General features: G+C 44.9%; 1 protein-coding gene across 1 annotated transcript; it reads right to left on the bottom strand.

Annotated features, from left to right (window-relative positions):
* Positions 1-1,247: 1,247 nt before the first annotated feature.
* Positions 1,248-9,357, bottom strand: LOC139537614 (creatine kinase M-type). Its single transcript, XM_071339135.1, has 8 exons — positions 9,218-9,357; positions 7,504-7,712; positions 4,241-4,395; positions 3,920-4,052; positions 3,049-3,220; positions 2,799-2,922; positions 2,063-2,252; positions 1,248-1,777 (listed from the first exon to the last, which is right to left on the bottom strand). The coding sequence occupies exons 2-8, from the start codon at positions 7,694-7,696 to the stop codon at positions 1,599-1,601; spliced, it is 1,146 nt and encodes a 381-aa protein (XP_071195236.1). The 5' UTR covers positions 7,697-7,712; positions 9,218-9,357; the 3' UTR covers positions 1,248-1,598.
* Between the last annotated feature and the right edge of the window lie 17,874 nt (positions 9,358-27,231).

Genomic DNA, 27,231 nt, shown 5'->3' with positions numbered 1-27,231 from the left:
TCATGTCTTTATTGAACACACTGTGTAAACATTCACAGTGTAGGGTGGAAAAAGTATGTGAACCCTTGGATTTAATAACTGGTTGACCCTCCTTTCGCAGCAATAAACTCAACCAAATGTTTTCTGTAGTTGCGGATTAGACTTGCATAACGGTCAGGAGGAATTTTGGACCGTTCATCTTTACAAAACTGATTCAGTTGAGCAATATTCTTAGAATGTCCGGTGTGAACAGCTCTTGTGGTCATGCCACAACATTTTAAATCGGGTTGAGGTCAGGAATCTGACTGGACCACTCCAGAAGGCGTATTTTCTTCTGTTGAAGCCATTCTGGTGTTGATTTACTTCTGTGTTTTGGGTCGTTGTCCTGTTGCATCACCCAACTTCTGTTGAGCTTCAATTGGCGGACAGATAGCCTTACATTCTCCTGCAAAATGTCTTGATAAACTTGGGAATTCATTTTTATGTCAACGATAGAAAGCTTTCCAGGCCCTGAGGCAGCAAAGCAGCTCCAAACCATGATGCTCCCTCTACCATACTTTACAGTTGGGATGAGGTTTTGATGTTGGGTGCTGTGCTGTGCCTTTTTTTCTCCACACATAGTGTTGTGTGTTCCTTCCAAACAACTCAACTTTAGTTTCATCTGTCCACAGAATATTTTGCAAGAAGCGCTGTGGAACATCCAGGTGCTCTTTTGCGAACTTCAGACGTGCAGCAATGTTTTTTTTGGACAACAGTGGCTTCTTCCTTTGGTTGAAAACAAATTTCTATGGGGGTAAACGTAGGAAAAATGGCACAGCGCAGCATCCAGAAAAACTGTTGCTTTCAAACTAGGGATTTTGTGTAATTGAGGTAAACAGTAATTCTGCTCATAGATTATGCATGTATGAACTACACATTGACACATCCAGACCAAAGTGGGAGGTTTAAAAAATACTTAGTAGTCGCCAGAAATTCGGGAGCATGTCTTTAAGAAGTTTCTCAGATGGATTATATATTTTTTTTAAACATTTTACACCAAAGTAGAGTAATTCCAACAAAAACCAGTAATGGCCAGTGTTATCTTAATTTGCAACTATTTACTGAGTTACAGAATATCTGTGAAATTTACACTTTTGAACGTGTACCATTAACTCTGTGTAGTGTGGGACCATAAAGAGACTTTTTGATTGTTAAATTGAACACTATTAGACTTGATTTAACATTTGCAGTGATTTATCATGAGTGCATGACCAAGAAAGACCAATCTGTTTTGGTTCATGAGGCCAAGTTTATTTAATCACAGTTTCAATTATAATTTTTCTAAAACCAAATTTCAAATGTACGTGATGCCACATCTGTCAGGCAAGCTGACTTCAGTGGAAGCTGATCCAGGATGTTACAAACTGAACAGGAGAGAAGTGGAAAAAATGGCGCAAGGAAGAAAAGGAAAGGAAAAAAACAAAAGAGACAGAAAAGGCTGAAGGAAAGAAGAAAAATAGGTGAGCAGTGAAGAGTCTCTAGAGCGAGCATCAGTTTCCTCTAAGCGCCGGTTGGTTGGCTCAATGGCACATAACTTGACAATAGAAAAACAAAATACGACCAGCGACGTCAACAACTCTTTACTTCTGGGCGGGGATCATGCCGTCAATGGCCTCTCCCTTCTCCAGCTTCTTCTCCATCTCCACCATGAGCTTGACACCATCCACCACCATCTGGACCTGAGCTACCTCAGAGGATCCCAGACGGTCAGCGTTGGAGATGTCGAACACTCCACCCACGGAGGCTGTGTCCACGCCACCTGTAGAGAGCAGGGAAAAGGGAGAGAGAAGCGGGTTTAAGTGTATGTCTCAGACAATCTCTGCAAAATTACTCATACTGTAAATTATCCAAATAGCACCAAAAATAACAGACTCAATGAACAGACGTCCTAACCGCTGTGGACATGGCTATTTCAGAATAGCTTTTGCTCATCTTCCTTTTTACATGTTTTATTGTAAATGGGAAGACTGTCGTGATCTGTGACGATTTAGAGTTGAATATATCAGCAGCTGCTCTGGATCTTTTTTGTTGTGCGTTTGAGTACCTGTGCCACGCTTCTGCAGACGCAGCCTGGTCAGGATCTCCTCAAACTTGGGGTGTGTGCTCAGCTTGGGCAGCTTGACGTGCACGCCACCACGCAGACCAGTTCCCAAGTTGGAGGGGCAGGTCAGCACGTAGCCAAGATGCTCGTTCCACATGAAGCCGTGGTTGTGCTTCTTGAAAGTCTCCTCAATCTGTCAGATGAAATAAACAACCCTGTATCAACATTCTTGTAATTGTCTCTCTGCGTTTTCATGTCTTTTCATTGTGTTAGGGTGTTTTTCTACCATGTCAAAATGGCAGCCAGGTTACCCGTGATACAAGTCAGTATTCAACGTCCATCCATGTCTGAGAACGTCAGGAGATGACGGGGACACCGGCCACTAGGGGCAACAGTGAGCACTGTTACCTTCAAGTAGGTGTCAGTTTTGCTAGGCTGTTGTGGACGGGGCGGGTGGATGGGCGTAAGCATCTGCCTCTGATTCCAAAGTTTTTGAGATTTTTGTTTTACGTCAATTCTTAAACTTAACCCTTACCTTAACCATTCAGAGTTAATGCCTAAATTTAAGATTTCGGAGCCAAAACTTAACCCTAACCTTGAAAATGTAACCTTAAACATTTCGAAATGTGATGTTTGCAACAACTTCAAAATTGGACGTTTGAGAAACATGGATGAATGTCTAATTCTGACGTGAGACTGTGAGAGCTAGTTACAAAATGGTTTGAGTACCAGTACATACCCTTTTCAGACCAACGCAGAAGCGTCTGAAGACCTCCTTCATGTTGCCGCCCTTCTCCATGGAGATGACACGCAGGTGATCCTCCTCATTCACCCAGACCAAGAAGCTCTTGGCATCGTTATGCCTTCAGAAAGGAGGGATGAGGTTTCACATGATACATCACTATGATACATTGTGGGATATTCTGTACAGTACAATACAGTATTGTTTTGGTTAACTATTGGTTTGGGTCTGTGTTCTGGGTACATACCAGATTCCTCTTGCATCGGGCCAGTCACGGGCCATACCAGCGCCCAGCAGCAGGGGGGAGACGGGCTTGTCAAACAAGAAATGGTCAGCGATAAGCTGCTCCTGCTCGGCATCGGTCATCTTATTCAGGGGGTAGTACTTTCCCTTGAATTCACCGTCCAGGGTGTTCAGAGCTGGAGGAACAGAAAACCCCTCAGTTTCCCCTCACTCTTAACTCCAGGCAGGGAGATACCATGTTATCTGACATCATGCACTAGTCATTGCAGCTAAGGATTCACTTTTGATCTCTATTTCCAATTAATCTAAGGGGTTCCTAAGAATTGGATCTCCAGCCTCCCGAATGGCGGTGTTGCCGCATCACTACTGCCTGGGGTTCGATCCCAAGCTGTGTCACAACCAGCCGTCACCGGGGGTCCCATAGGTCGGTGCACAATTGGCCCAGTGTCCCCCGGGTTAGAGGAGGGTTTGGCCGGGGGGGCTTTACTTGGCTCATCATGCTCTAACGACTCCTTATGGTGGGCCGAGCGCCTGCAAGCTGACTTCGGTCGTTAGTTGAACAGTGTTTCCTCCGACACATTGGTGCAGCTGGCTTTTGGGTTAAGCGAGTGGGTGTTAAGAAACGCGGCTTGGCACGTCATGTTTGAGTACGCATGATTCGACCATCGGCTCTTCCGAGCCCGTTGGGGAGTTGCAGCGATGAGACAAGATCATAATTGGATCTCACGAAATTGGAGAGAAAAAGGGGGTAAATGTTTTTAAATAAATAAATACATTTGGATCTCCACTTCCCTTTTGTTCGTTTTATTGCCTAGCTTCATGCATAATCCTGTGTATGCATATGTCCTGTAGCTATTGATAGCTGGGAGGCTCACCCTCGACGGACAGTTTCTCCACTGCTCTGCGCTCGCCACGGCTGTTGTGGGGGGGCAGGGTGTATCCCTTGATGCTGCGGCCGGTACGCACACGGCTGGACAGGACGTAGTTGGGGTCCAGGTCATCACCTCCCTATACAGAGAGGTCACAACAGAGTTTCAGATCAGAACATTTCAAGTGTCTCAAAGAAGTTTGTGATTCCCAACCTCCTATGTAGAGATTATTCAAATATTTTCACACTGCTTTTACTCAGCAGTACTCTTTGGCATTTCGTATAGGAAATGAAACCCATAAAACATGTCAGAAGAATTAGACACTACCTTCAGGTTCTCAAAGTTCAGGTCGGTCTTGTGCTTGTCTGTGGGCTTGTATCCACTATGACGGTCTGAGATGATGGGGTCCAACAGATCCTTGAAGATCTCGTAGGACTCCTCATCACCTGCCACGCAGCCAACGGTCATGATGAAGGGGTGACCTGAGGACAGAGAGAGAGGAGTGGAGGAGGAGGGTAAGAAGGCAGCACATCTACATTAGTAGACTAACTGACATTAATATACGACTCTGTGGTGTGAAAAATATGCAATAAATATCTGCTGCATATTTAATAAGGTAACCTGCATATCTATACTATAAATGGCACCGGAGAAGAAGACTGATGATCTACGTGTCCCCAACCAATTGTGTTTTTTTGTTTGTTTATTTGTGTTGCTTGTAACTTATTTTTTTTACTTATTTTGTACATAATGTTGCCGCTATCGTCTCTTATGACCGAAAACAACTTCGAATAAACCCCCACTTCCTTCCCTTCTGCTAGCAAACGTGCAATCTTTGGAGAATAAAATTGATGACCTACGCAGAAGATTAAACTACCAACGGGACATTCAAAACTGTAATATCTTATGCTTCACAGAGTCGTGGCTGAACGACAACACTATCAACATACAGCTGGCTGGTTATACGCTGTACCGGCAGGATAGAACAGCGGTGTCTGGTAAGACAAGGGGTGGCAGGTTATGCATTGTTGTAAATAACAGCTGGTGCACGATATCTAAGGAAGTCTTGAGCTATTGCTCGCCTGAGGTAGAGTATCTCATGATAAGTTGTAGACCACACTATCTACCTAGAGAGTTTTCATCTGTATTTTTCGTAGCTGTTGACATACCACCACAGACTGAGGCTGGAACTAAGACAGCATTGAATGAGCTGTATTCCACCATAAGCAAACAAGAAAACACTCACCCAGAGGCGGCGTTCCTAGTAGCAGGGGACTTTAATGCAGGGAAACTTAAATCCGTTTTACCAAATTTCTATCAGCATGTTAAATGTGCAACCAGAGGGAAAAAACTCTGGACCACCTATACTCCACACACAGAGATGCATACAACGCCCTCCATTTGGCAAATCTGACCATAATTCTATCCTCCTGATTCCTGCGTACAAGCAAAATTAAAGCAGGAAGCACCAGTGACAAGATCATTAAAAAAGTGGTCAGATGAAGCAGATGCTAAGCTACAGGACTGCTTTGCTAGCACAGACTGGAATATGTTCTGGGATTCCTCCGATGGCATTTAGGAGTACACCACATCAGTCAATGGCTTCATCAATAAGTGCATCGATGATGTCGCCCCCACAGTGACCATACGTACACACCCCAACCAGAAGCCATGGATTACAGGCAATATCCGCACTGAGGTAAAGGCTAGAGCTGCCGCTTTCAAGGAGCAAGACTCTAACCCGGAAGCTTATAAGAAATCCTGCTATTCCCTCCGACGAACCATCAAACAGGCAAAGCATCAATACAGGACTAAGATCGAATCGTACTACATCGGCTCTGACGCTCGTCGGATGTGGCAGGGCTTGCAAACCATTACAGACTACAAAGGGAAGCACAGCCGAGAGCTGCCCAGCGACACAAGCCTACCAGATGAGCGAAACTACTTCTACGCTCGCTTCGAGGCAAATAACACTGAAACATGCATGAGAGCACCAGCTGTTCCAGACGACTGTGTGATCACGCTCTCCACAGCCGATGTGAGTAAGACCTTTAAACAGGTCAACATTCACAAGGCCGCAGGGCCAGACGGATTATCAGGACGTGTACTGCGAGCATGCGCTGACCAACTGGAAAGTGTCTTCCCTGACATTTTCAACCTCTCCCTGTCCGAGTCTGTAATACCAACATGGTTTAAGCAGACCACCATAGTGCCTGTGTCCAAGAACACTAAGGTAACCTGCCTAAATGACTACCGACCCGTAGCACTCACGTCTGTGGCCATGAAGTGCTTTGAAAGGCTGGTCATGGCTCACATCAACACCATTATCCCAGAAACCCTAGACCCACTCCAATTTGCATACCGCCCCAACAGATCCACAGATTACGATGAGACAGCCTATAGGGAAGATGTCAGAGACCTGGCCGTGTGGTGCCAGGACAACAATCTCTCTCTCAACGTGATCAAGACAAAGGAGATGATTGTGTACTACAGGAAAAAGAGCACAGAGCACGCCCCCATTCTCATTGACGGGGCTGCAGTGGGCAAGGTTGAGAGCTTCAAGTTCCTTGGTGTCCACATCATCAACAAACTAACATGGTCCAAGCACACCAAGACAGTCATGAAGAGGGCACGACAAAACCTTTTCCCCCTCAGGAGACTGAAAAGATTTAGCATGGGTCCTCAGATCCTCAAAAGGTTCTACAGCTGCACCATCAAGAACATCCTGACTGGTTGCATCACTGCCTGGTATGGCAACTGCTCGGCCTCCGACCGCAAGGCACTACAGAGATTCATCTATGTATAGTCACTTTAATAAATCTACCTACATGTACATATTACCTCAACTAACCGGTGCCCCTGCACATTGACTCTGCACCAGTACCCTCCTGTATATAGTCTCGCTATTGTTATTTTACTGCTGCTCTTTAATTAGTTGTTACTTTTATTTCTTATTCTTAGCCGTATTTTTTTAACTGCATTGTTGGTTAGGGGCTCGTAAGTAAGCATTTCACTGTAAGGTTTACACCTGTTGTATTCGGCGCATGTGACTAACCAAATTTGATTAGATTTGAGTTATATGGTTGTGGTGTTAGTATGTCTTGAGCTAGCTGAGGATTTAAAAACAAAGTATGTATTTCAGCATCCCGGTGCTGAAATACACAACCATATAAATAAAATCATCCCGGTGCTGAAATACATACTTACATTTTTTTTTAATCCTCAGCTAGCTCAAGACATACTAATACCACAACCATATAATATACTATACCACAACTATATAATATAACATTTCAGAATTGACATTATTACAAGTAAGTTGACTGATGGTCTCAGTGTTGTTGCTAGCAAGTAGCGTGAACAGGTCTTGAGCAATGTATGTACAGCTCTGTAAGTCACTTTGGATATAAGTGTCTGCTCAATGGCATATTTTATTTTCATATGTAATTATTGCAATGGTATTAGGATGATCAATCCCTAGAGCGCTAACTTGGTTGTGCAGACCGTCTCAGTTCTACCTTTGACAGTTGTGTGTTTGCGGTGGTTGGTGGCTATCCTCAGCAGGTGTTTGGGAGATATGTGGCACTCACCAGGGTTGTCGACACCGGTCTGGATGACGTCATCCAAAGTGAAGCCAGAGGGGGTCTGCTTGTCCCTCAGCTTGGCGTACATGTCCTTGGTCAGCACCTTGGCCATGTGGTTGTTGTGCTTGGTGAGGTCAGGGTACTCCTCCTCAACTTTGAAGTTGAGTTTGAAGTTGTTGTGGGTGTTACCGAAAGGCATGATTGCGTTTCTAACACTGCAGGAGGGAAAGAAAATAAGAAATCTTCAGATATTTATTGTCTAGTTGCACAGAAAATAATCCACAAATCCTAATAGTGACCGATTTGAAAGGAAGTTCCCTGACACTGACAGCTGAGTAAAGTCTACAAGGAGTGCTCTGTCTCAGGGCAAGAGAAACTTCCTTAGCCCAACATTTAAAAGATTACTGCCGGATACTCAATAGAACAGCTGCAAAAACCCCTAGTGGTGTGGATACCCCGTATCCTAGTTACAAATGTCAGTCAACGTCCCCGTCCATTGGGTCATGTTTCTGTTCGGAATAGATAAGGGGGAGGATCACTTGTGTGTTGGGTATTTTTAACACCCTCAACCCAAACCTCACATCCTCTTCAACATTCTACCCTTATCCTATATTCCCTTTGCCCTCTTACATATGCAACATATTTCCAACCCCTCCTCTCCACTCATGCAAAGAGCCCCCCTCGTCATGTCATTACCCTTTGCAGCCCCTCTTGGTTTTCCATCACAATATCTTGGAACATTTAGCTACCTTGATGCTCATCACACATGAAGTCTTATGAAACAACATAGCTGTTTTAAAGGTCAACTCATTAATTAAATTGTATTCACTATACTTGATAGGCCATTCTCAAATTCATAAATTGTATTTAATTTATTTTCCTTAAATGCATTTGGTTGGCATGGAATTTACCTCAACCTTTCTTGAAATATTTATTTAAAAAATTAGCACATGATCTGGACTTAACTATTGACGCATTTGTTGCATCACATGCCCATGTCCAAAAGCAATGAAAAGGGTGTGACTGTTACAGTAACTGTCCGAAAGCAATTGCTGGACATTCTAGACCAGCTAACTTTTTACACCTGTTCCACAGCTGTGTATAGCCCTCACACTGTATCTGATTGTGATACACTTACTTATTTATCTCAGTATCTGCACCAGAGAACCATTTGCTGACACAAAGCTTATAAAACTTTGCAACAGTTCACAACTTTGCAATTCACATCTTCATTTCCAGAAAAATAAATAATCATCAAATGAGCCAAGAGAATCAGACTCCTACTAAAATATGCTGTTCATTATCCCACTGATCTGAAACCCTTCCAGATTGCCCCCATATGTACATTTACTGACCCAGGACTTATTTTTGCATCATTAAGTATATGCCTCATTTAAGTATATTGTTATTGAATTAATTATTTGCACAGAAGAAAAATACCAAATTATATGATTAAAACTAATAAACAAAATAAAAGTGTGTAGGAGAGGTAAAAAAAAACCTGAGAAGCTTAAAAAGCACCTCTCCATTTCAAATAGGGACACGCCAAAATAACAAAACTCAGCTAACTCAAAAATGTGCACCATTCAATTTTTCAAATCTTTTCTCCCAAAAATGTTTTAGGTCAGAAGCCTTTCCGAGTCCAACTAATCCAAACCGCCACACTGCCCTTATCCCAAAGCATTAGCTATTCATACAAAGCACAGCGTTGCATTTTTACCTGCACACTTGACAAGAAAAAAAGTAACAGTCCTTGGGATCAGATCCTGTTCACCAGAGCCAAAATATAGAGGTCACCCAACTCCAAAGATTCTTGAGCTCTTCTTATATACCGGGCAGACACGCAGCCATTGGCTGCACATTTTACTGCATGCTGGTCTCTCATTGGCCCAATCCTGTCTCTGATACCCAGTTTAGTTTACGGAAGGACTGGATTTACATCTGTCATCCAAGGCACGGCTGCAACTGCACCCTCACCCCTCCCTGCTCTCCCCTCCCTGTCCGCCGCCATAGTGCCTGTGGTAGGGGATCTAGTGTTTTAGTGGAGTCGATCCAGGATTTTTGCAGTCGACTCCTGACTCTAGCTATAATTGAGAGTGCGTGTATACGCACTCATGAACTGTGTGATTGACTACATTTACATTTACATTTAAGTCATTTAGCAGACGCTCTTATCCATACGGAGCTGTCTGACAATCTACTAACCAAAATAATCAAGGCTAATCAGTACATCAGCCTAGCTGCCTAAACCTTAATTCATTAATTCAAAACTCAATGAACAGACAGCTTGAAGCTGCTCTTTAGTCTAAGAACATGCTATTGTATTGCAGATATGTGTTACTTACATTATCCTAAAATAATCGATATTAGCAGCAATCAATTTTTTTTTTTTATAAAATGAGAGTAGACTCGCAGAGTCGATGGTCAAGGAGTCGAGGAATCGAGTATTTTGGAGTCGACTCTCCACGGGGTCATCAGGATGGTGGGAGGGGTTGTACGATGGGGTGGGAGTAGTAAGTAACACGCTCCAAAAAAGCTGAGCAATGCTTTTGCCAAACATGCCATGGATAGCAGGGGTCCTTATGTCAGTAGCACAGGTTGGGAAAAGCTGGAATTCTTTTTCCTTATCACATGGATTCTTATACCCCACGAACGCTACTTAGTTTAGCCTATAGTAGGTTTGTCTTTTAATGTGTTTTGTTTATTACAGATTAATTAGTAATGCATGTGTAATGCATGCTATTTACATGTGAAGTGAAAGATATGAATGTTATCTATAATGTCACCTTAGATCAATGCAGGCCATATTAGATCAACGATCTGGCATTAATGATCACATGTACTCTTAAATCTCTACCCGGTACAGCCAGAAGAGGACTGGCCAATCTTCTGAGCTTGGTTCCTCTCTAGGTTTCTTTCTTCCTAGGTTCCTGCCATCTAGGGAGTTTTTTCTATGCACTGTGCTTCTGCATCTGCATTGCTTTCTCTTTGGGGTTTTAGACTGGGTATCTGTAAAGCACTTTGTGACAACTGCAGATGTAAAAAGGGCTTTATAAAATGCATTTTATTGATTTATTGAACAGCAGGTCTAGTTTGCTCATCATTATGTTTTTATCCAGACAGAATATTTGCAAAAGGACATTTTAGCAGCCTTGGAAGCCCATCATGTGGGCGGGGATATGTATCTGTTGGCAGATGAGGGCAGGCCCATTGCTGATGATCCAGGTTTGACAGATGCCTCCGTGATGGAGCGTAATGACCCCCCTTACGGGGATCAGTCATTTCTTCACCACGGCAGCCCCGGAATAAAGATGATTGAACATGCCACTGCAATAGAACAACAACATCAAAAACAAAGCAATGAAAAATAAAGCAAAGGAACAATTACAACTTCAAAAAAAGTATACTCTGACCAATTCCTGTCTAGTGCAAATTCATCCATGCATCTGCCACTATAATTTTAATACACTGCTCAAAAAAATAAAGGGAACACTAAAATAACACATCCTAGATCTGAATGAATGAAATATTCTTATTAAATACTTTTTTCTTTACATAGTTGAATGTGCTGACAACAAAATCACACAAAAATGATCAATGTAAATCAAATTTATCAACCGATGGAGGTCTGGATTTGGAGTCACACTCAAAATTAAAGTGGAAAACCACACTACAGGCTGATCCAACTTTGATGTAATGTCCTTAAAACAAGTCAAAATGAGGCTCAGTAGTGTGTGTGGCCTCCACGTGCCTGTATGACCTCCCTACAACGCCTGGGCATGCTCCTGATGAGGTGGCGGATGGTCTCCCGAGGGATCTCCTCCCAGACCTGGACTAAAGCATCCGCCAACTCCTGGACAGTCTGTGGTGCAACGTGGCGTTGGTGGATGGAGCGAGACATGATGTCCCAGATGTGCTCAATTGGATTCAGGTCTGGGGAACGGGCGGGCCAGTCCATAGCATCAATGCCTTCCTCTTGCAGGAACTGCTGACACACTCCAGCCACATGAGGTCTAGCATTGTCTTGCATTAGGAGGAACCCAGGGCCAACCGCACCAGCATATGGTCTCACAAGGGGTCTGAGGATCTCATCTCGGTACCTAATGGCAGTCAGGCTACCTCTGGTGAGCACATGGAGGGCTGTGCGGCCCCCCAAAGAAATGCCACCCCACACCATGACTGACCCACCACCAAACCGGTCATGCTGGAGGATGTTGCAGGCAGCAGAACGTTCTCCACGGCGTCTCCAGACTCTGTCACGTCTGTCACATGTGCTCATGTGCTCAGTGTGAACCTGCTTTCATCTGTGAAGAGCACAGGGCGCCAGTGGCGAATTTGCCAATCTTGGTGTTCTCTGGCAAATGCCAAACGTCCTGCACGGTGTTGGGCTGTAAGCACAACCCCCACCTGTGGACGTCGGGCCCTCATACCACCCTCATGGAGTCTGTTTCTGACCGTTTGAGCAGACACATGCACATTTGTAGCCTGCTGGAGGTCATTTTGCAGGGCTCTGGCAGTGCTCCACCTGCTCCTCCTTGCACAAAGGTGGAGGTAGCGGTCCTGCTGCTGGGTTGTTGCCCTCCTACGGCCTCCTCCACGTCTCCTGATGTACTGGCCTGTCTCCTGGTAGCGCCTCCATGCTCTGGACACTACGCTGACAGACACAGCAAACCTTCTTGCCACAGCTCGCATTGATGTGCCATCCTGGATGAGCTGCACTACCTGAGCCACTTGTGTGGGTTGTAGACTCCGTCTCATGCTACCACTAGAGTGGAAGCACCGCCAGCATTCAAAAGTGACCAAAACATCAGCCAGGAAGCATAGGAACTGAGAAGTGGTCTGTGGTCACCACCTGCAGAACCACTCCTTTATTGGGGGTGTCTTGCTAATTGCCTATAATTTCCACCTTTTGTCTATTCCATTTGCACAACAGCATGTGAAATTTATTGTCAATCAGTGTTGCTTCCTAAGTGGACAGTTTGATTTCACAGAAGTGTGATTGACTTGGAGTTACATTGTGTTGTTTAAGTGTTCCCTTTATTTTTTTGAGCAGTGACCCCCAGTATTCAATCACATTACTTTGCACGCATAATGGACACTACAGACCCCTTCCCTAATTAAATTAATTTATTCATTCTTATGATGTCGTGCTGCTCTCAAATGCTCCTCTGTGTGTTATATTTCCTAGTTATTGAGGTCATAAATATGACATGATGGCGTTCAAGTGTTTTTTATTCAGAACAATTCTTCAGCCAATTTAGCAGGCTAGATAAGCTAGCTAACATTGCTGATAATAAAGTTGTCTAACTTTCTAATCTTGACAGTATCGTCTTGGTTGAAAAGGTGAAAGGTCAGAATTTTTGGACAGCACTTGAAGGCAGCATCATTGTCATCCTCCTGTCGGAATGTACTGCTTGGTCTATTTGCAGCAGGGTTACAGAGCCTGGACAAAGCGAGAGGAGACCAACACTGATGCAGAGAAAGTCCAATGAGCGAGCCATTGTGACGGGTGAAGTGCCTTGAGATAGCCCCAGGGGAGACGGGCATCCTGCCAATGCTGCAAGTCTATGGTGTGATCTGGCCAACAGGCAACGGCAACAGCTTGCACCCCTGGTTCGTCCCACCACAACACTTGCCTTACCCAATCACACCTGTCACCCACCACGCCACCTTGTTCCTAACCCTAACCGAACACTCAATCCCACACACTATGTCTTCACTCTTTCTTTCTTGACCCCTGATAACTCCCTCGGTCCCTCTGCCTTCCCTCACCCAATTGCAACCTTACCTAGTAAACCCCAACCCATTAGTCTACTCCCTCCCTCCTCTACCACTGTGAGGGGATACGGAGGGGTGGAGTGTGGGCTGGTCACGCTGCCCTTGCCCTGAATTGACACTCTGTCTCTTGTTACACAGCTGTCTGCGGCATGTCCACCTTCAACAGGGGGCTGACCAAATTAGTCTCTTTCCCAGCTCCTGCCACCAACCCCTCTCCCTATGCCCAATCCCCCACACCCCAAGACTCATCAGCAATCTTAACTGTCAGACTTTCTTTATTTTATTTTTATTTAACCTTTATTTAACTAGGCAAGTCAGGTAAGAACAAATTGTTATTTACAAAATGCGGGGACGGGGATTAAATATATACAGTGGGGAGAACAAGTATTTGATACACCGCCGATTTTGCAGGTTTTCCTACTTACAAAGCATGTAGAGGTCTGTCATTTTTATCATAGGTACACTTCAACTGTGAGAGACAGAATCTAAAACAAAAATCCAGAAAATCACATTGTATAATTTTTAAGTATTTAATTTGCATTTTATTGCATGACATAAGTATTTGATACATCAGAAAAGCAGAACTTAATATTTGGTACAGAAACCTTTGTTTGCAATTACAGAGTTCATACGTTTCCTGTAGTTCTTGACCAGGTTTGCACACACTGCAGCAGGGATTTTGGCCCACTCCTCCATACAGACCTTCTCCAGATCCTTCAGGTTTCGGGGCTGTCGCTGGGCAATACGGACTTTCAGCTCCCTCCAAAGATTTTCTATTGGGTTCAGGTCTGGAGACTGTCTAGGCCACTCCAGGACCTTGAAATGCTTCTTACGGAGCCACTCCTTAGTTGCCCTGGCTGTGTGTTTCGGGTCGTTGTCATGCTGGAAGACCCAGCCACGACCCATCTTCAATGCTCTTACTGAGGAAAGGAGGTTGTTGGCCAAGATCTCGCGATACATGGCCAAATCCATCCTCCCCTCAATACAGTGCAGTCGTCCTGTCCCCTTTGCAGAAAATCATCCCCAAAGAATGATGTTTCCACCTCCATGCTTCACGGTTGGGATGGTGTTCTTGGGGTTGTACTCATCCTTCTTCTTCCTCCAAACACGGCGAGTGGAGTTTAGACCAAAAAGCTCTATTTTTGTCTCATCAGACCACATGACCTTCTCCCATTCCTCCTCTGGATCATCCAGATGGTCATTGGCAAACTTCAGACGGGCCTGGACATGCACTGGCTTGAGCAGGGGGACCTTGCGTGCACTGCAGGATTTTAATCCATGACGGCGTGGTGTGTTACTAATGGTTTTCTTTGAGATTGTGGTCCCAGCTCTCTTCAGGTCATTGACCAGGTCCTGCCGTGTAGTTCTGGGCTGATCCCTCACCTTCTTCATGATCATTGATGCCCCACGAGGTGAGATCTTGCATGGAGCCCCAGACCGAGGGTGATTGACCGTCATCTTGAACGTCTTCCATTTTCTAATAATTGCGCCAACAGTTGTTGCCTTCTCACCAAGCTGTTTTTCTATTGTCCTGTAGCCCATCCCAGCCTTGTGCAGGTCTACAATTTTATCCCTGATGTCCTTACACAGCTCTCTGGTCTTGGCCATTGTGGAGAGGTTGGAGTCTGTTTGATTGAGTGTGTGGACAGGTGTCTTTTATACAGGTAACGAGTTCAAACAGGTGGAGTTAATACAGGTAATGAGTGGAGAACAGGAGGGCTTCTCAAAGAAAAACTAACAGGTCTGTGAGAGCCGGAATTCTTACTGGTTGGTAGGTGATCAAATACTTATGTCATGCAATAAAATGCAAATTAATTACTTAAAAATCATACAATGTGATTTTCTGGATTTTTGTTTTAGATTCCATCTCTCACAGTTGAAGTGTACCTATGATAAAAAGTACAGACCTCTACATGCTTTGTAAGTAGGAAAACCTGCAAAATTGACAGTGTATCAAATACTTGTTCTCCCCACTGTATATATAAATATAGGACATAACACACATCATGACAAGAAAGACAACACTACATAAAGAGAGACCTAAGACAACAACACAGCAAGGCAGCAACACATGACAGCACAGCATGGTAGCAACACAACATGGTAGCAGCACAAAACATGGTACAAACATTATTGGGCACAGACAACAGCACAAAGGGCAAGAAGGTAGAGACAACAATATATCACGCAAAGCAGACACAACTGTCAGTAAGAGTGTCCATAATTAAGTCTTTGAATGAAGAGATTGAGATAAAACTGTCCAGTTTAAGTGTTTGTTACATCTTGTTCCAGTCGCTAGCTGCAGCGAACTGAAAAGAGGAGCGACCCAGCCCTGATTAAAGCTGACCATACAACTTTTTGCAATGGATACACGTTGTAAATTAAAGATTGCGTTGTTTTTGCATTATGAAATTGGAATGAGTCTACTGGGCTGGAATGGGTTGACAACACTGTTAACTCACAATTTGATAATGGTAACCTAAGCAGTGCAGTAATTGGCCTGTGTGTTTTGAGTGTGTTTCTTCCGTACTGATCATTAGTCGAGCTGTAGGTTGAGAGACAGTCAAGTAATAGCGTCTAAGAATGACTCTCTCAGTCTCCTTGATATAGCAGCTGCAAAGTGCAAACGTCACACACTACAGCCGCCCAGATCCGAGCTAGAACAGTTATGCAACGGAGGGCCGTTATACGATGCGTGTGAACCGACAGACCACACTACAGAAGCTACGGAATCACTGCGACTTCACAAGATATGGAAACCCCTCTGCTCCAACCTCAAAAATGAACTCACAGTCTGTCCACCTCGCTACATACAGATGTAGGATCTTAATTTGACCTGTATTGTCACAGCAAAATAATACTGCAGCAACAGGATTTGAACGTTTAGTCCATAATGTCGCTTGATCGTGGTTAAGCTAATAGCTGGACAAAATGAGGCTACATGAAAAGTGGAATACTGTTAATATACAGGTGTGTTAATGCAGGTTTTCAGTGAATTTATGTAAATCATAAAGCTCATCTGCATTTCCTGCGGCAGAGAAATTCTCAGCAACGAAAGAGTGATCGAATTAAGATCCTACATCTGTAGACTACAGATGCTATTTATACTGTCTTGTTGTCAATGGTCAATGGTCAATGTTTCCTAATGCAGAGAGTTGGTTAATCTTTTTGGGGTTATGCAGGGATGACGAGTTCAGGAACCACCGTCCAAGGCTGGAGAAACCTAAATGCCAGTGCCTTCTCACCCCATAGACTACAGACTACAGCCAAATTTTTTGGGCATACACTATCCTTTCAAACGCAGACAGTCCACAGACACTCTCCTAGCGCACTGCACACTGATCAACGGATGTTTGAGCCAAATTTGGTTAGAAATGTTGTTTCATGTAATGTTGTAGCTATAAAATATGAACATACTGATGTATGGATTACTTATTTATCCGGCACTTTAATGACTACATTGGTCAATGTCTACATTGAGGTTTCATGATTTATATTGATTGAATTGATTTATTGATGGATTGATACACTTTTGGGGGGTAAAACTATTTGTACAGTTTAAAAACTACAAGAAGCCCAGAGGATGACACATGAACAGACCTGGGTTTACATACATGTGTATTTGAGTATTTATTATTTAAAAACCTTTTTCTGTGTATTTTTGTATTTTCAAATGCACAGCCCGAAACAAGTACATTTGTTTGAGTATTTGAAAGTTTTTTTTTTTTACCAAATAGTGTAATTTAGTCAGTGTATTTGAATCAGTGTACTTGGGTATTTTCAAATACTTTCCAAGTGTATTTCCAAATACATCAACATTTTAAACTAAAAGATATCTGAATACTTACGTCGAATGTATGTGAAAGTAATTGAGATATTTGAAATAGTATTTGAACCCAGGTCTGCATATGAAAGCGTAAAAACACTTATTTCAATGTTGTCCTCGGTGTAAGACCAACACAGGACATAAAACACAGGAAAATACATGGAAATACACAGGAAAATACATCGGCCTATGATAAGCAACTAACTAGCCTACATCTCAATTTATACATAATTAATACAAAAATGCAAGACTAAAATAAGTCTATTTCAGTCATTCTCTTTTGTGGGCCTGTACACGTTTTCTAACCTGCCCTCTAAAAATATTTTTGGACTGGGACAGCTTTATGGCTATTGGGAGGCTATTCCACAGTTGAATTCCAGTATAAAAGAAAACGCTCCGTGCCGCATCATTGGCTCTGGGCACCTTGCAATAGCGGACACTGGCTCTTGTATTGTGGCTATATGCTGCACCATGTGTATATGAGTGTTCAAGTACCAAGGGGCAGTACCTTGTTAGACGTTGTGCATGTGGCTAAGTTTCAGCTGTGCTACTTTTTGCTCTTCTGGAAGCATACCAGCGTGCCTTGCACTGACTAGCTCCTACATGGGTTCTGGCGGATACGTCCAGCAGATATATGATTATGTTGTTCTTTACAACCTGCATTCTCTTATTTTGCTTCACTGTCAGCCCACTATACCATGTTGAACAGGCATAACTTAAAGTGGTGTACTGTATCAACATTGTCACCGGCAACTTCTTGATCAAGTTCTTGGTCAAACACCCTAGTTTTGGGAGCACGTGATGCCGCGGAGCTGAGCAGACGTTGACAAACCGAGCTCTTCAAAGTTATTCTATTATTACCTAAATAACAACGTTGAAACAATATTCTAATATCGGCTGATAAATTGTCAAGTACTTACCTTCCCAAAGAGCCATGGACCTCCGACCGAGAGGCAAGAAGGACGACCAAAACGTTGTTGATTCCCAAGATAACGATAACGCTACAGCTAGCAAGATTAGCATTAGCCCTCATAACTCAAACGACAGTTCCAGACTGTTGCTCTCGGCAGCCTCTTGCGAGCCTGCCGGCATGCTGGCTACTCTCCTCCGGGAAATTCAGGATGGTAACAAAGGTCCTTCTATGAAAATTGATAAGAAATCGGCTGAACTCCATTCTTCCATTGACGACCTGAAATCCTCCATGAATGATCTCCTTTTGAGAACGACTGAGGCAGAGTTGCGCATTAGCACAGTTGAAGATACCATCGCTTGACATGACCATGTCTTGATACAACTGCAAAAGGACAATGCCTACCTCAAAAACAAGGTAGATCAGATGGAGAACCAGAGTAGACGTAGTAATATCCGTGTGGTGTGATTGAAAGAGGACAGCGAGGGCCGTGACCCGGTCCGTTTCTTCACTCAATGTATCCCGGATGTCCTAGGCATAATCAACTTCACCAAGCCACTGGAAATCGAACGCGCCCACAGAACATCAGAGCCGAAACACCGGCCAGATGAGCCCCCACGGGCCGTCCTGATCAGGTTCCTCCGCTTCCAAGACAGAGAGAAGATACTGCAACTCGCAAGAGCCAAAGGGGACATCACCATCGATGGCAAGAGGGTCAGCCTTTTCCCGGATATGAGCGCATCTCGCCAGACGTCGCAAGCAGTTCAGACCTGCCGCCAAAGCACTGAAGGAGAAGAACATCACCGGCCACTTCATCCACCCTGCGCGGATGAAAGTTCAGTACAAAGGCCGAAGCCATCTCTTCAACACACCGGGAGAAGTGTACACTTTTCTCAAAGAACTGAACAACGTCTGAGCCAGGACGGTCTCTCTGGGGGATAAGATGCAGTTTGTTTGTTTTCTCTTATCCGGACTGAACTACTGATATCTTCCGGTCGCTATACTTGATTTGTACATTTTCAACTAACCGTATCTTTCCGGGGTGAGTTCTATTACATTTACAGGAGAGTATATTTTGGTTTAGTCCATATCCACTGGCGAAGCAAATAAGTGGGCTTAGGCCCACTGCTTTCCCCCTCATTTATGTTAATCTTTCGAAAAGAGACTCAAGCAGCCCTTACCGTGGGCAGTAAATATTCAGCCATAAATGTCTATTCACAACGTTTGTTTTCAACTTAGAGAGCTCGCAGGTTTTAGTTTACGCCAAGGTTTAGCTAGTAAGAGCAAGATGGAAAGCGAGCAGCAACGTATCTCTACAAGTGTATTCATGTTTGATTGTTGGGATTGTTGTTTTAGTCTGAAAATCGGGGTGGGTGGGATTTTATTTCTATTTTTTCTTTTTTTTCTATGTTTATTGTTTCCTTCCTAAAGAGACACATAGGTCACTTCTGTGTTCAAACCAAAGTTGAAACATTTCCTAATTATCTACATATGATAGATTTCCATTTAGTTACATATTTGAAACCCAACCTATGCTTAATCCACTAAAATATGTCACATTCAACGTAAAAGGTCTTAACAGCCCGATTTAAAAGGAAAAGAGTCTATACATACCTTAAGAAATTAAAGGCTGACATTGTGTTTTTACAAGAAACACATCTTACAGACAGTGAACACAAGAAGTTGAAGAGGGAATGGGTAGGACAAGTTTTTGCGTCCTCTTTTAACTCCAAAGCAAGAGGAACTGCAATTTTGATAAGTAGACACATCCCCTTCTGCGTCAACAACACCATCTCTGATCCCTCGCAGGTTTGTTTTGGTGCAGGGGCATATGTTTTCAGAGTTTTGGACCCTATTGAATATTTATGCTCCTAACTTCGATGACCATATGTTTATTCAGAATGTCTTCCTTCAGGTCGCTCAAGCACCACCAGGATGGCTACTGGTTGGAGGAGATTTTAATTTTTGTTTAGATACAGTTCTTGATAGGTCCTCTGATAAACCCTCACTTCTTACCAAAGCCGGCAAGCTCACCATGTCATTCATGAAAGATCTCAATTTACTAGACATCTGGAGACAGTTGCACCCACAGGATAGGGACTACTCTTTTTATTCACACCCACACAAGACACACACACGCATAGATAACTTTTTACTATCGACACAACTGTTTCATAGAGTGTTAGATGTCGAGTATCACCCCAGATTGCTTAGTGACCATTCTCCTCTGGTATTATCAATCTCCATTCCTACCAAGGTAAATGGAGCATATAGATGGAGACTAAATTCTACACTCCTAAAGTAACCTGAATTTTGTGCATTCATCAAAGAGCAGATCAATATTTTTATTTTGACAAACAAACCCTCCGCTCCTGACAGTTTCATTCTTTGGGACACATTGAAGGCCTATCTGAGGGGACAGATCATTTCTGTAACGGCTTTCTTCCTGGGATGAAGGAGAGGACCAAAATGCAGCGCAGTTAGTGTTCAACATGTTTAATTTAACGAACTGTGAACACTTACAACAATACAAAACAACAAACGTGAAAACCGAGACAGTCCTATCTGGTGCAGAACACAAACACAGAGACAGGAAACAACCACCCACAATCCCCAACACAAAACAAGCCACCTATATATGATTCTCAATCAGGGACAACGATTGACAGCTGCCTCTGATTGAGAACCATATTCGGCTGAACACAGAAACAGACAAACTAGACACACAACATAGAATGCCCACCCCAACTCACGCCCTGACCATACTAAACAAATACAAAAACAAGGGAAAACAGGTCAGGAACGTGACAGAACCCCCCCCCTCAAGGTGCGAACTCCGGGCGCACCACTAAAACTCAAGGGGAGGGTCTGGGTGGGCATCTGTCCGCAGTGGCGGCTCCGGCGCAGGACGAGGACACCACTCCACCATTGTCTTTGTCCCCCTCCTTAGCGTCCTTTGAGTGGCGACCCTCGCCCCCGACCCTGGTCTAGGAACATTCCCAAAGGTCCCTCCTAAATAGAGGAGATAACTCAGGACAGAGAGGTAGCTCAGGACAGAGAGGTAGCTCAGGACAGAGAGGTAGCTCAGGACAGAGAGGTAGCTCCGGACAGAGGGGCAACTCCGGACAGAGAGGCAGCTCCGGACAGAGAGGCGGCTCTGGACTGAAGGGCAGCTCCGGACTAATGGCAGCTCCGGGCTGAGGGGCAGCTCATGACTGGAGGACAGCTCATGACTGAAGGGCAGCTCATGACTGAAGGGCAGCTCATGACTGAAGGCCAGCTCATGACTGGAAGGCAGCTCATGACTGGAAGGCAGCTCATGACTGGAGGGCAGCTCATGACTGGCTGGCCGCTCTGGCAGCTCCTGACTGGCTGGCGGCTCTGGCAGCTCCTGACTGGCTGGCGGCTCCGGCAGCTCCTGACTGGCTGGTGGCTCTGGCAGCTCCTGACTGGCTGGCGGCTCTGGCGGCTCCTGACTGGCTGGCGGCTCCGGCGGCTCCTGACTGGCTGGCGGCTCCGGCGGCTCCTGACAGGCTGGCGGCTCTGGCGGCTCCTGACTGGCTGGCGGCTCTGGCGGCTCCTGACTGACGGACGGCTCTAGCGGCTCCTGACTGACGAATGGCTCTGACGGCTCGGGACAGACGGGCGGCTCTAATGGCTCGGGACAGACGGATGGCTCAGATGGCGCTGGGCAGACGGATGGCTCAGATGGCGCTGGGCAGACGGATGGCTCAGATGGCGCTGGGCGGACGGATGGCTCAGATGGCGCTGGGCAGACGGATGGCTCAGATGGCGCTGGGCAGACGGATGGCTCAGACGGCGCTGGGCAGACGACCGACTCTGACCTGCTGAGGCGCACAGTAGGCCTGGTGCGTGGTACCGGAACTGGTGGTACCGGACTGGAGACACGCACCTCAAGGCTAGTGCGGGGAGCAGGAACAGGGCACACTGGAATCTCGAGGCGCACTATTGGCCTGGTGCGTGGTACCGGAACTGGTGGTACCGGACTGGAGACACGCACCTCAAGGCTAGTGCGGGGAGCAGGAACAGGGCACACTGGAATCTCGAGGCGCACTATTGGCCTGGTGCGTGGTACCGGAACTGGTGGTACCGGGCTGAGGGCACGCACCTCAGGGCGAGTGCGGGGAGAAGGAACAGTGCGTACAGGACTCTGGAGACGCACAGGAGGCTTGGTGTGTGGTGCCGGAACTGGAGGTACTGGGCTGGAGACACGCACCGCAGGGAGAGTGCGTGGAGGAGGAACTGGGCTCTGGAGACGCACTGGAAACCTGGTGCGTGGTGTAGGCACTGGTGGTACTGGACAGACCGGACCGTGAAGGCGCACTGGAGGTCTTGAAAGCAGGGCTGGCACCATCCGCCCTGGCTGGATCTTCACCCTAGCCCGGCAGATGTGGGGAGCTGAGATGTTGCGCACCGGGCTAAGCACACGCACTGGGGACACCGTGCGCTCCACCGCATAACACGGTGCCTGCCCGGTACGACGCCCTCTCTCTCCACTGGAAGCACGGCTGGGAGAGCTGTAGCGCCGAGCTGGCAGAGGACGTGCAGGGCTAGGGAGGCGCACAGGAGGCCTGGTGCGTGAGGCTGGCACAGTCTTAACCAGACGGCTAGCACGCACCTCAGGACGAGTATGGAGAGCTGTTCCCGGTGACATCAACTCCCCGACACGTTCAGTTGGGCGGATGTCGTGCCTCATGCACCAAACCAGCACCTCCCTCATAACTCTCTCCTCCAATTTCCCCATTAACTCCTTCACTGTCTCTGCGTCGCTCACCTCCAATTCCGCCCTGACCGGCTCCTTACAGTAAGCAGGGGGAGTTATCTCAGGTCTGACTCCTGACTCTGCCACACTCCCCGTGTACCCCCCCCCAAGAAATTTTTGGGGCTGCCTCTCGGGCCTCCAGCCGCTCTGCCGTGCTAGCGCCTCATAATAGCGCCTCTCCGCCTTCGCTGCATCCAGCTCTTCTTTGGGGCGGCGATATTCCCCTGGCTCTGCCCAGGGTCCTTTGCCGTCTAATTCGTCCTCCCATGTCCATTCCTCCAAATAGTGCAGCCTCTCCTGCTGCTGCTGCTGCTGCAGCCTCTCCTGCTGCTGCTGCTTGGTCCGGGTTAGGTGGGTGGTTCTGTAACGGCTTTCTTCCTGGGATGAAGGAGAGGACCAAAATGCAGCGCAGTTAGTGTTCAACATGTTTACTTTAACGAACTGTGAACACTTACAACAATACAAAACAACAAACGTGAAAACCGAGACAGTGCTATCTGGTGCAGAACACAAAAACAGAGACAGGAAACAACCACCCACAATCCCCAACACAAAACAAGCCACCTATATATGATTCTCAATCAGGGACAACGATTGACAGCTGCCTCTGATTGAGAACCATATTAGGCTGAACACAGAAACAGACAAACTAGACACACAACATAGAATGCCCACCCCAACTCACGCCCTGACCATACTAAACAAATACAAAAACAAGGGAAAACAGGTCAGGAACGTGACAATTTCCTATACTAAAGGGCTGAAGAGAAAACACGGTGCGGAACTGAGTGCCCTTGAATCTGAAATCTCTGAGCTAGAGAAACCCTACCAGAGAGGCCCGACTAAAGATCTATACAGGCTTTTGGTAAATAAAAAACTGAAATATAATATTCTGAACTGTAACGGCTGTCGTCGGTGGAAGAAGGTGAGGACCAAGGTGCAGCGTGGTAAGTGTTTATGATTTTTAATAATAATCAAAACTGAACACTTAATAACAAAACAACAAAGAAACAACCGAAACAGTTCTGTCTGGTGCAGACACACAAAGACTGAAAATAACCACCCACAAAAACCCAACAGAAAACAGGCTACCTAAATATGGTTCCCAATCAGGGACAACGATTGACAGCTGCCTCTGATTGAGAACCATATCAGGCCAAACACAGAAATAGAAAATCATAGAAAAACTAACATAGACAACCCACCCAACTCACGCCCTGACCATACTAAAACAAAAGACAAAACAAAGGAACTAAGGTCAGAACGTGACATGAACACATATCAAGCTGAGAGGGCCATCACTAAATCAAAACAGCGTTATTACGAGCTTGGAGAGAAAGCTCACAAAGTATTGGCATGGCAACTGAAAGCAGAGGAAAGTAAGAGGACAATTAATGCTATAGAAAATCTTACTAATGAGATATCTTTCGACCCTACTGAAATTAATAATACTTTTAATAAATACTATGAAGACCTCTACACTTCCCAATCAAGCGATGATCTATCAGAGATTGACTCCTTTCTCTCCTCTCTCAACCTCCCATGCCTGTCAGTGGAAGACAGCGAGCGCCTGAGTGAACACTTCTCAGTTCCTGAATTGTTGGAGGCCATTAAATCCTTAACTTCTAATCAATCTGCTGGGGAGGATGGCTTCCCTCCAGAGTTCTATAAAGAATTTAGGGAGCTGTTGGTCCCCTACCTTATGGAGGTACTTAAAAAAGCCAGGGAAGACAACTGCTTTCCAGAGTCTTTCTCTCAAGCAGTGATTACTGTAATCCACAAGCAAGGGAAAAACCCACTAAAGTGCGCCTCCTATAGACCAATCTCTCTCTTTAACACAGATTGTAAACTGGTCACCAAGATGCTATCTAAGAGACTGGAGTCATGTCTTCCCCTGTTGGTCAACCCAGATCAGACTGGCTTCATAAGTAATAGATTGTCCTCCAATAATCTCAGAAGGTTCTTTGATATAATTCACCTTGCTAACAAAAACAAAACACTGAGTGTCGCAGTCTCCCTCGACACTGAAAAGGCCTTTGATAGGGTTGAATGGCCATACCTCTTTCGCGTCTTGGAAAAGTTTGGTTTAGGTACCGTGTTTGTAAATTTGATAAAATCACTCTACAAATCTCCTAAAGCTAGGATTGCTACCAATGGGATTACTTCCTCCTCTTTCCCTGTCTATAGGGGGAACAGACAAGGTTGCCCAATTAGCCCCCACCTCTTTGGCCTCGCCATCGAACCGTTGGCTGAGGCTATTAGAACGTGCCCTGACATACATGGCTTTGAGGTGGGCCCCCATACCCATAAATTATCACTCTTTGCGGACGACCTTATCTTATTTCTAACAAACCCAGAACACTCCCTCTCTCACTTGCAGATCCTACTATAGTGTTATAGTTCTTTCTCTGGATATAAGGTCAATTTTGATAAAAGCTAAATCTTACCGTTGTCTGTCTTTGACCATCATACCATCAAGCACAAGTTTCCTTTTAGATGGTCGCCTATGGGCTTCACATATTTGGGCATAATGGTGGATGGTAATCTGAACAACCTCTATAAACTCAATCTGGCCAGTTTGTTGCAAAAGGTGGAGGGTGACCTTTGTAAATGGATGGACTTACCTCTCACCCTACTGGGTAGAATCAATGTAATTAAAATGAATGCCCTATCCAGATTTCTATATCTGTTTCAATCTCTCCCTATCCCTGTTCCCGCAGCATTCTTTTCCTCTCTCGACAAGCTGACCAGACGGTTTATCTGGCATGGCAAAACCCCTAGGGTTGGCCTGGATAAACTGACCCTTGATTACAGTCAAGGGGGCTTAAACCTCCCCAATTTTAGAATGTACTACTGGGCTGCACAGTCTAGGTTTCTGGCTCAGACGTTTGACAATGGTCCCTCTCCCTCATGGTTGAACATTGAAAAGCTTGAGGTAAATGATGACACTGGGGCAGAATTGTTTTACAAATGGGACAGAACATCTATAAAAACCATCACAGACAATCCTTTAATCATACATTCTGTCCTGGCATGGTGCAAACTGCATGAGCTGTTCGGACGAGGGGGATTCCTTTCCCCTAAAACCCCTTTATGGAACAATAGATTGATTCCTATGTTTTTCCAGAATAGTAACTTTAGACCATGGTCTGATAAGGGGATCACTCTTCTGGAACATTGTTACGAGGAGGGAGTTCCTATGTCTTTTGATCAGCTGAAACAGAAATACCACTTGCCTAACAGGGACTTCTTTAGCTACCTACAACTACGAAACTTTATTAGGGTGACTCTCAAGGGACAATGGAACCTACCTAAGATGTCACCTATTGAACAACTCTGCCACGCAGACCAACCACTGTTCAAGACCATTTCCCGTGTTTACGATGCCCTTATGTCAGGACTAACACTGCCTGAGCTAGATAAACCCTGACTTAGATGGGAAAAAGATCTGGGTATTGATCTTGATGAGGGTCTATGGAGTGACCTATGCAGGGATGGTGTTACATCCACATTGAACTCCAGATACAGACTGATCCAGTTTCATTTCCTCCATCAGCTCTATATCACCCCATCTAGACTGCACAAGTTCAACCCTGATATCTCCTCCCTATGTTTTAGATGTGGCTCAGATGAAGGAACATTCCTCCATTCCACTTGGCAGTGTTCAAAACGACATGGTTTCTGGCGGGGGGTATGCAATACCATATCCTCAATTCACGGGGTTGCATTCCCTTTAGACCCGGAGGTCTGTCTACTGGGCAACTTTACTAACACCAATCTTAGGCAAAGCCATACTATAAAGCTAACAGAAATATTGCTAGCGATTGCCAAGAAATGTATTGCCTTGAAATGGAAATTGGATTCCGCCCTGCCAGTTGCAATGTGGCTATCGGAAGTTAATAGTTGTATCCCACTGGAGAAAATCACTTACTGCTTGAGGAATAAATTAAAGACATTTTACAGAATTTGGCAACCTTTTATTGACTATATGGAGAATCTCCCCGCACATCACATTGATTGAATCTCTATATAATCCTTATATAATGTTTCACACGTAATGTATAATATGTAGCCTACGGCAGGTGACCATATGATCCAATGTCTCATTATTAATTGTTTTATTGTATGTTTGTATATATAATTATATATATTTATTTATTTTACGCTCGTCTGTTACTGTCACTTTGTCCTATTGTTGTCTAATATCTTTTCACTTTTGTTTTGAATGTTCTTAATTGGAAAATGCAAAAATAAAATATAAAAAAATATTTAAAAAACACCCTAGTTTTGCGATTTAAAAACTTGAGCTTGTTGGCACGCTTGATGAGGACTCTTGTTGCAATAGCTTGACATGAGAGAGACTGATCCACAGTCACTCCCAAGTAAGTGACACTTTCTTTCGACACTATGTATTTTCCTGCACAAGTCACCTTGATC

Source organism: Salvelinus alpinus, chromosome 13 (assembly GCF_045679555.1).
Source record: "Salvelinus alpinus chromosome 13, SLU_Salpinus.1, whole genome shotgun sequence".
NCBI lineage: Eukaryota > Metazoa > Chordata > Actinopteri > Salmoniformes > Salmonidae > Salvelinus > Salvelinus alpinus.
The sequence above is the reverse complement of the archived record's forward strand: the minus strand, read 5'-3'. Positions and strand labels throughout refer to the sequence as shown.

Excerpts from the sequence above, each read along its gene's own strand:
- LOC139537614 (XM_071339135.1), bottom strand. The coding sequence starts at position 7,696 with ATGCCTTTCGGTAACACCCACAACAACTTCAAACTCAACTTCAAAGTT. Across the intron at positions 4,053-4,240 it reads TGAACTTTGAGAACCTGAAG|GGAGGTGATGACCTGGACCC; the intron begins GTAGTGTCTAAT and ends CTCTCTGTATAG. Across the intron at positions 1,778-2,062 it reads TCTGCAGAAGCGTGGCACAG|GTGGCGTGGACACAGCCTCC; the intron begins GTACTCAAACGC and ends TGCTCTCTACAG.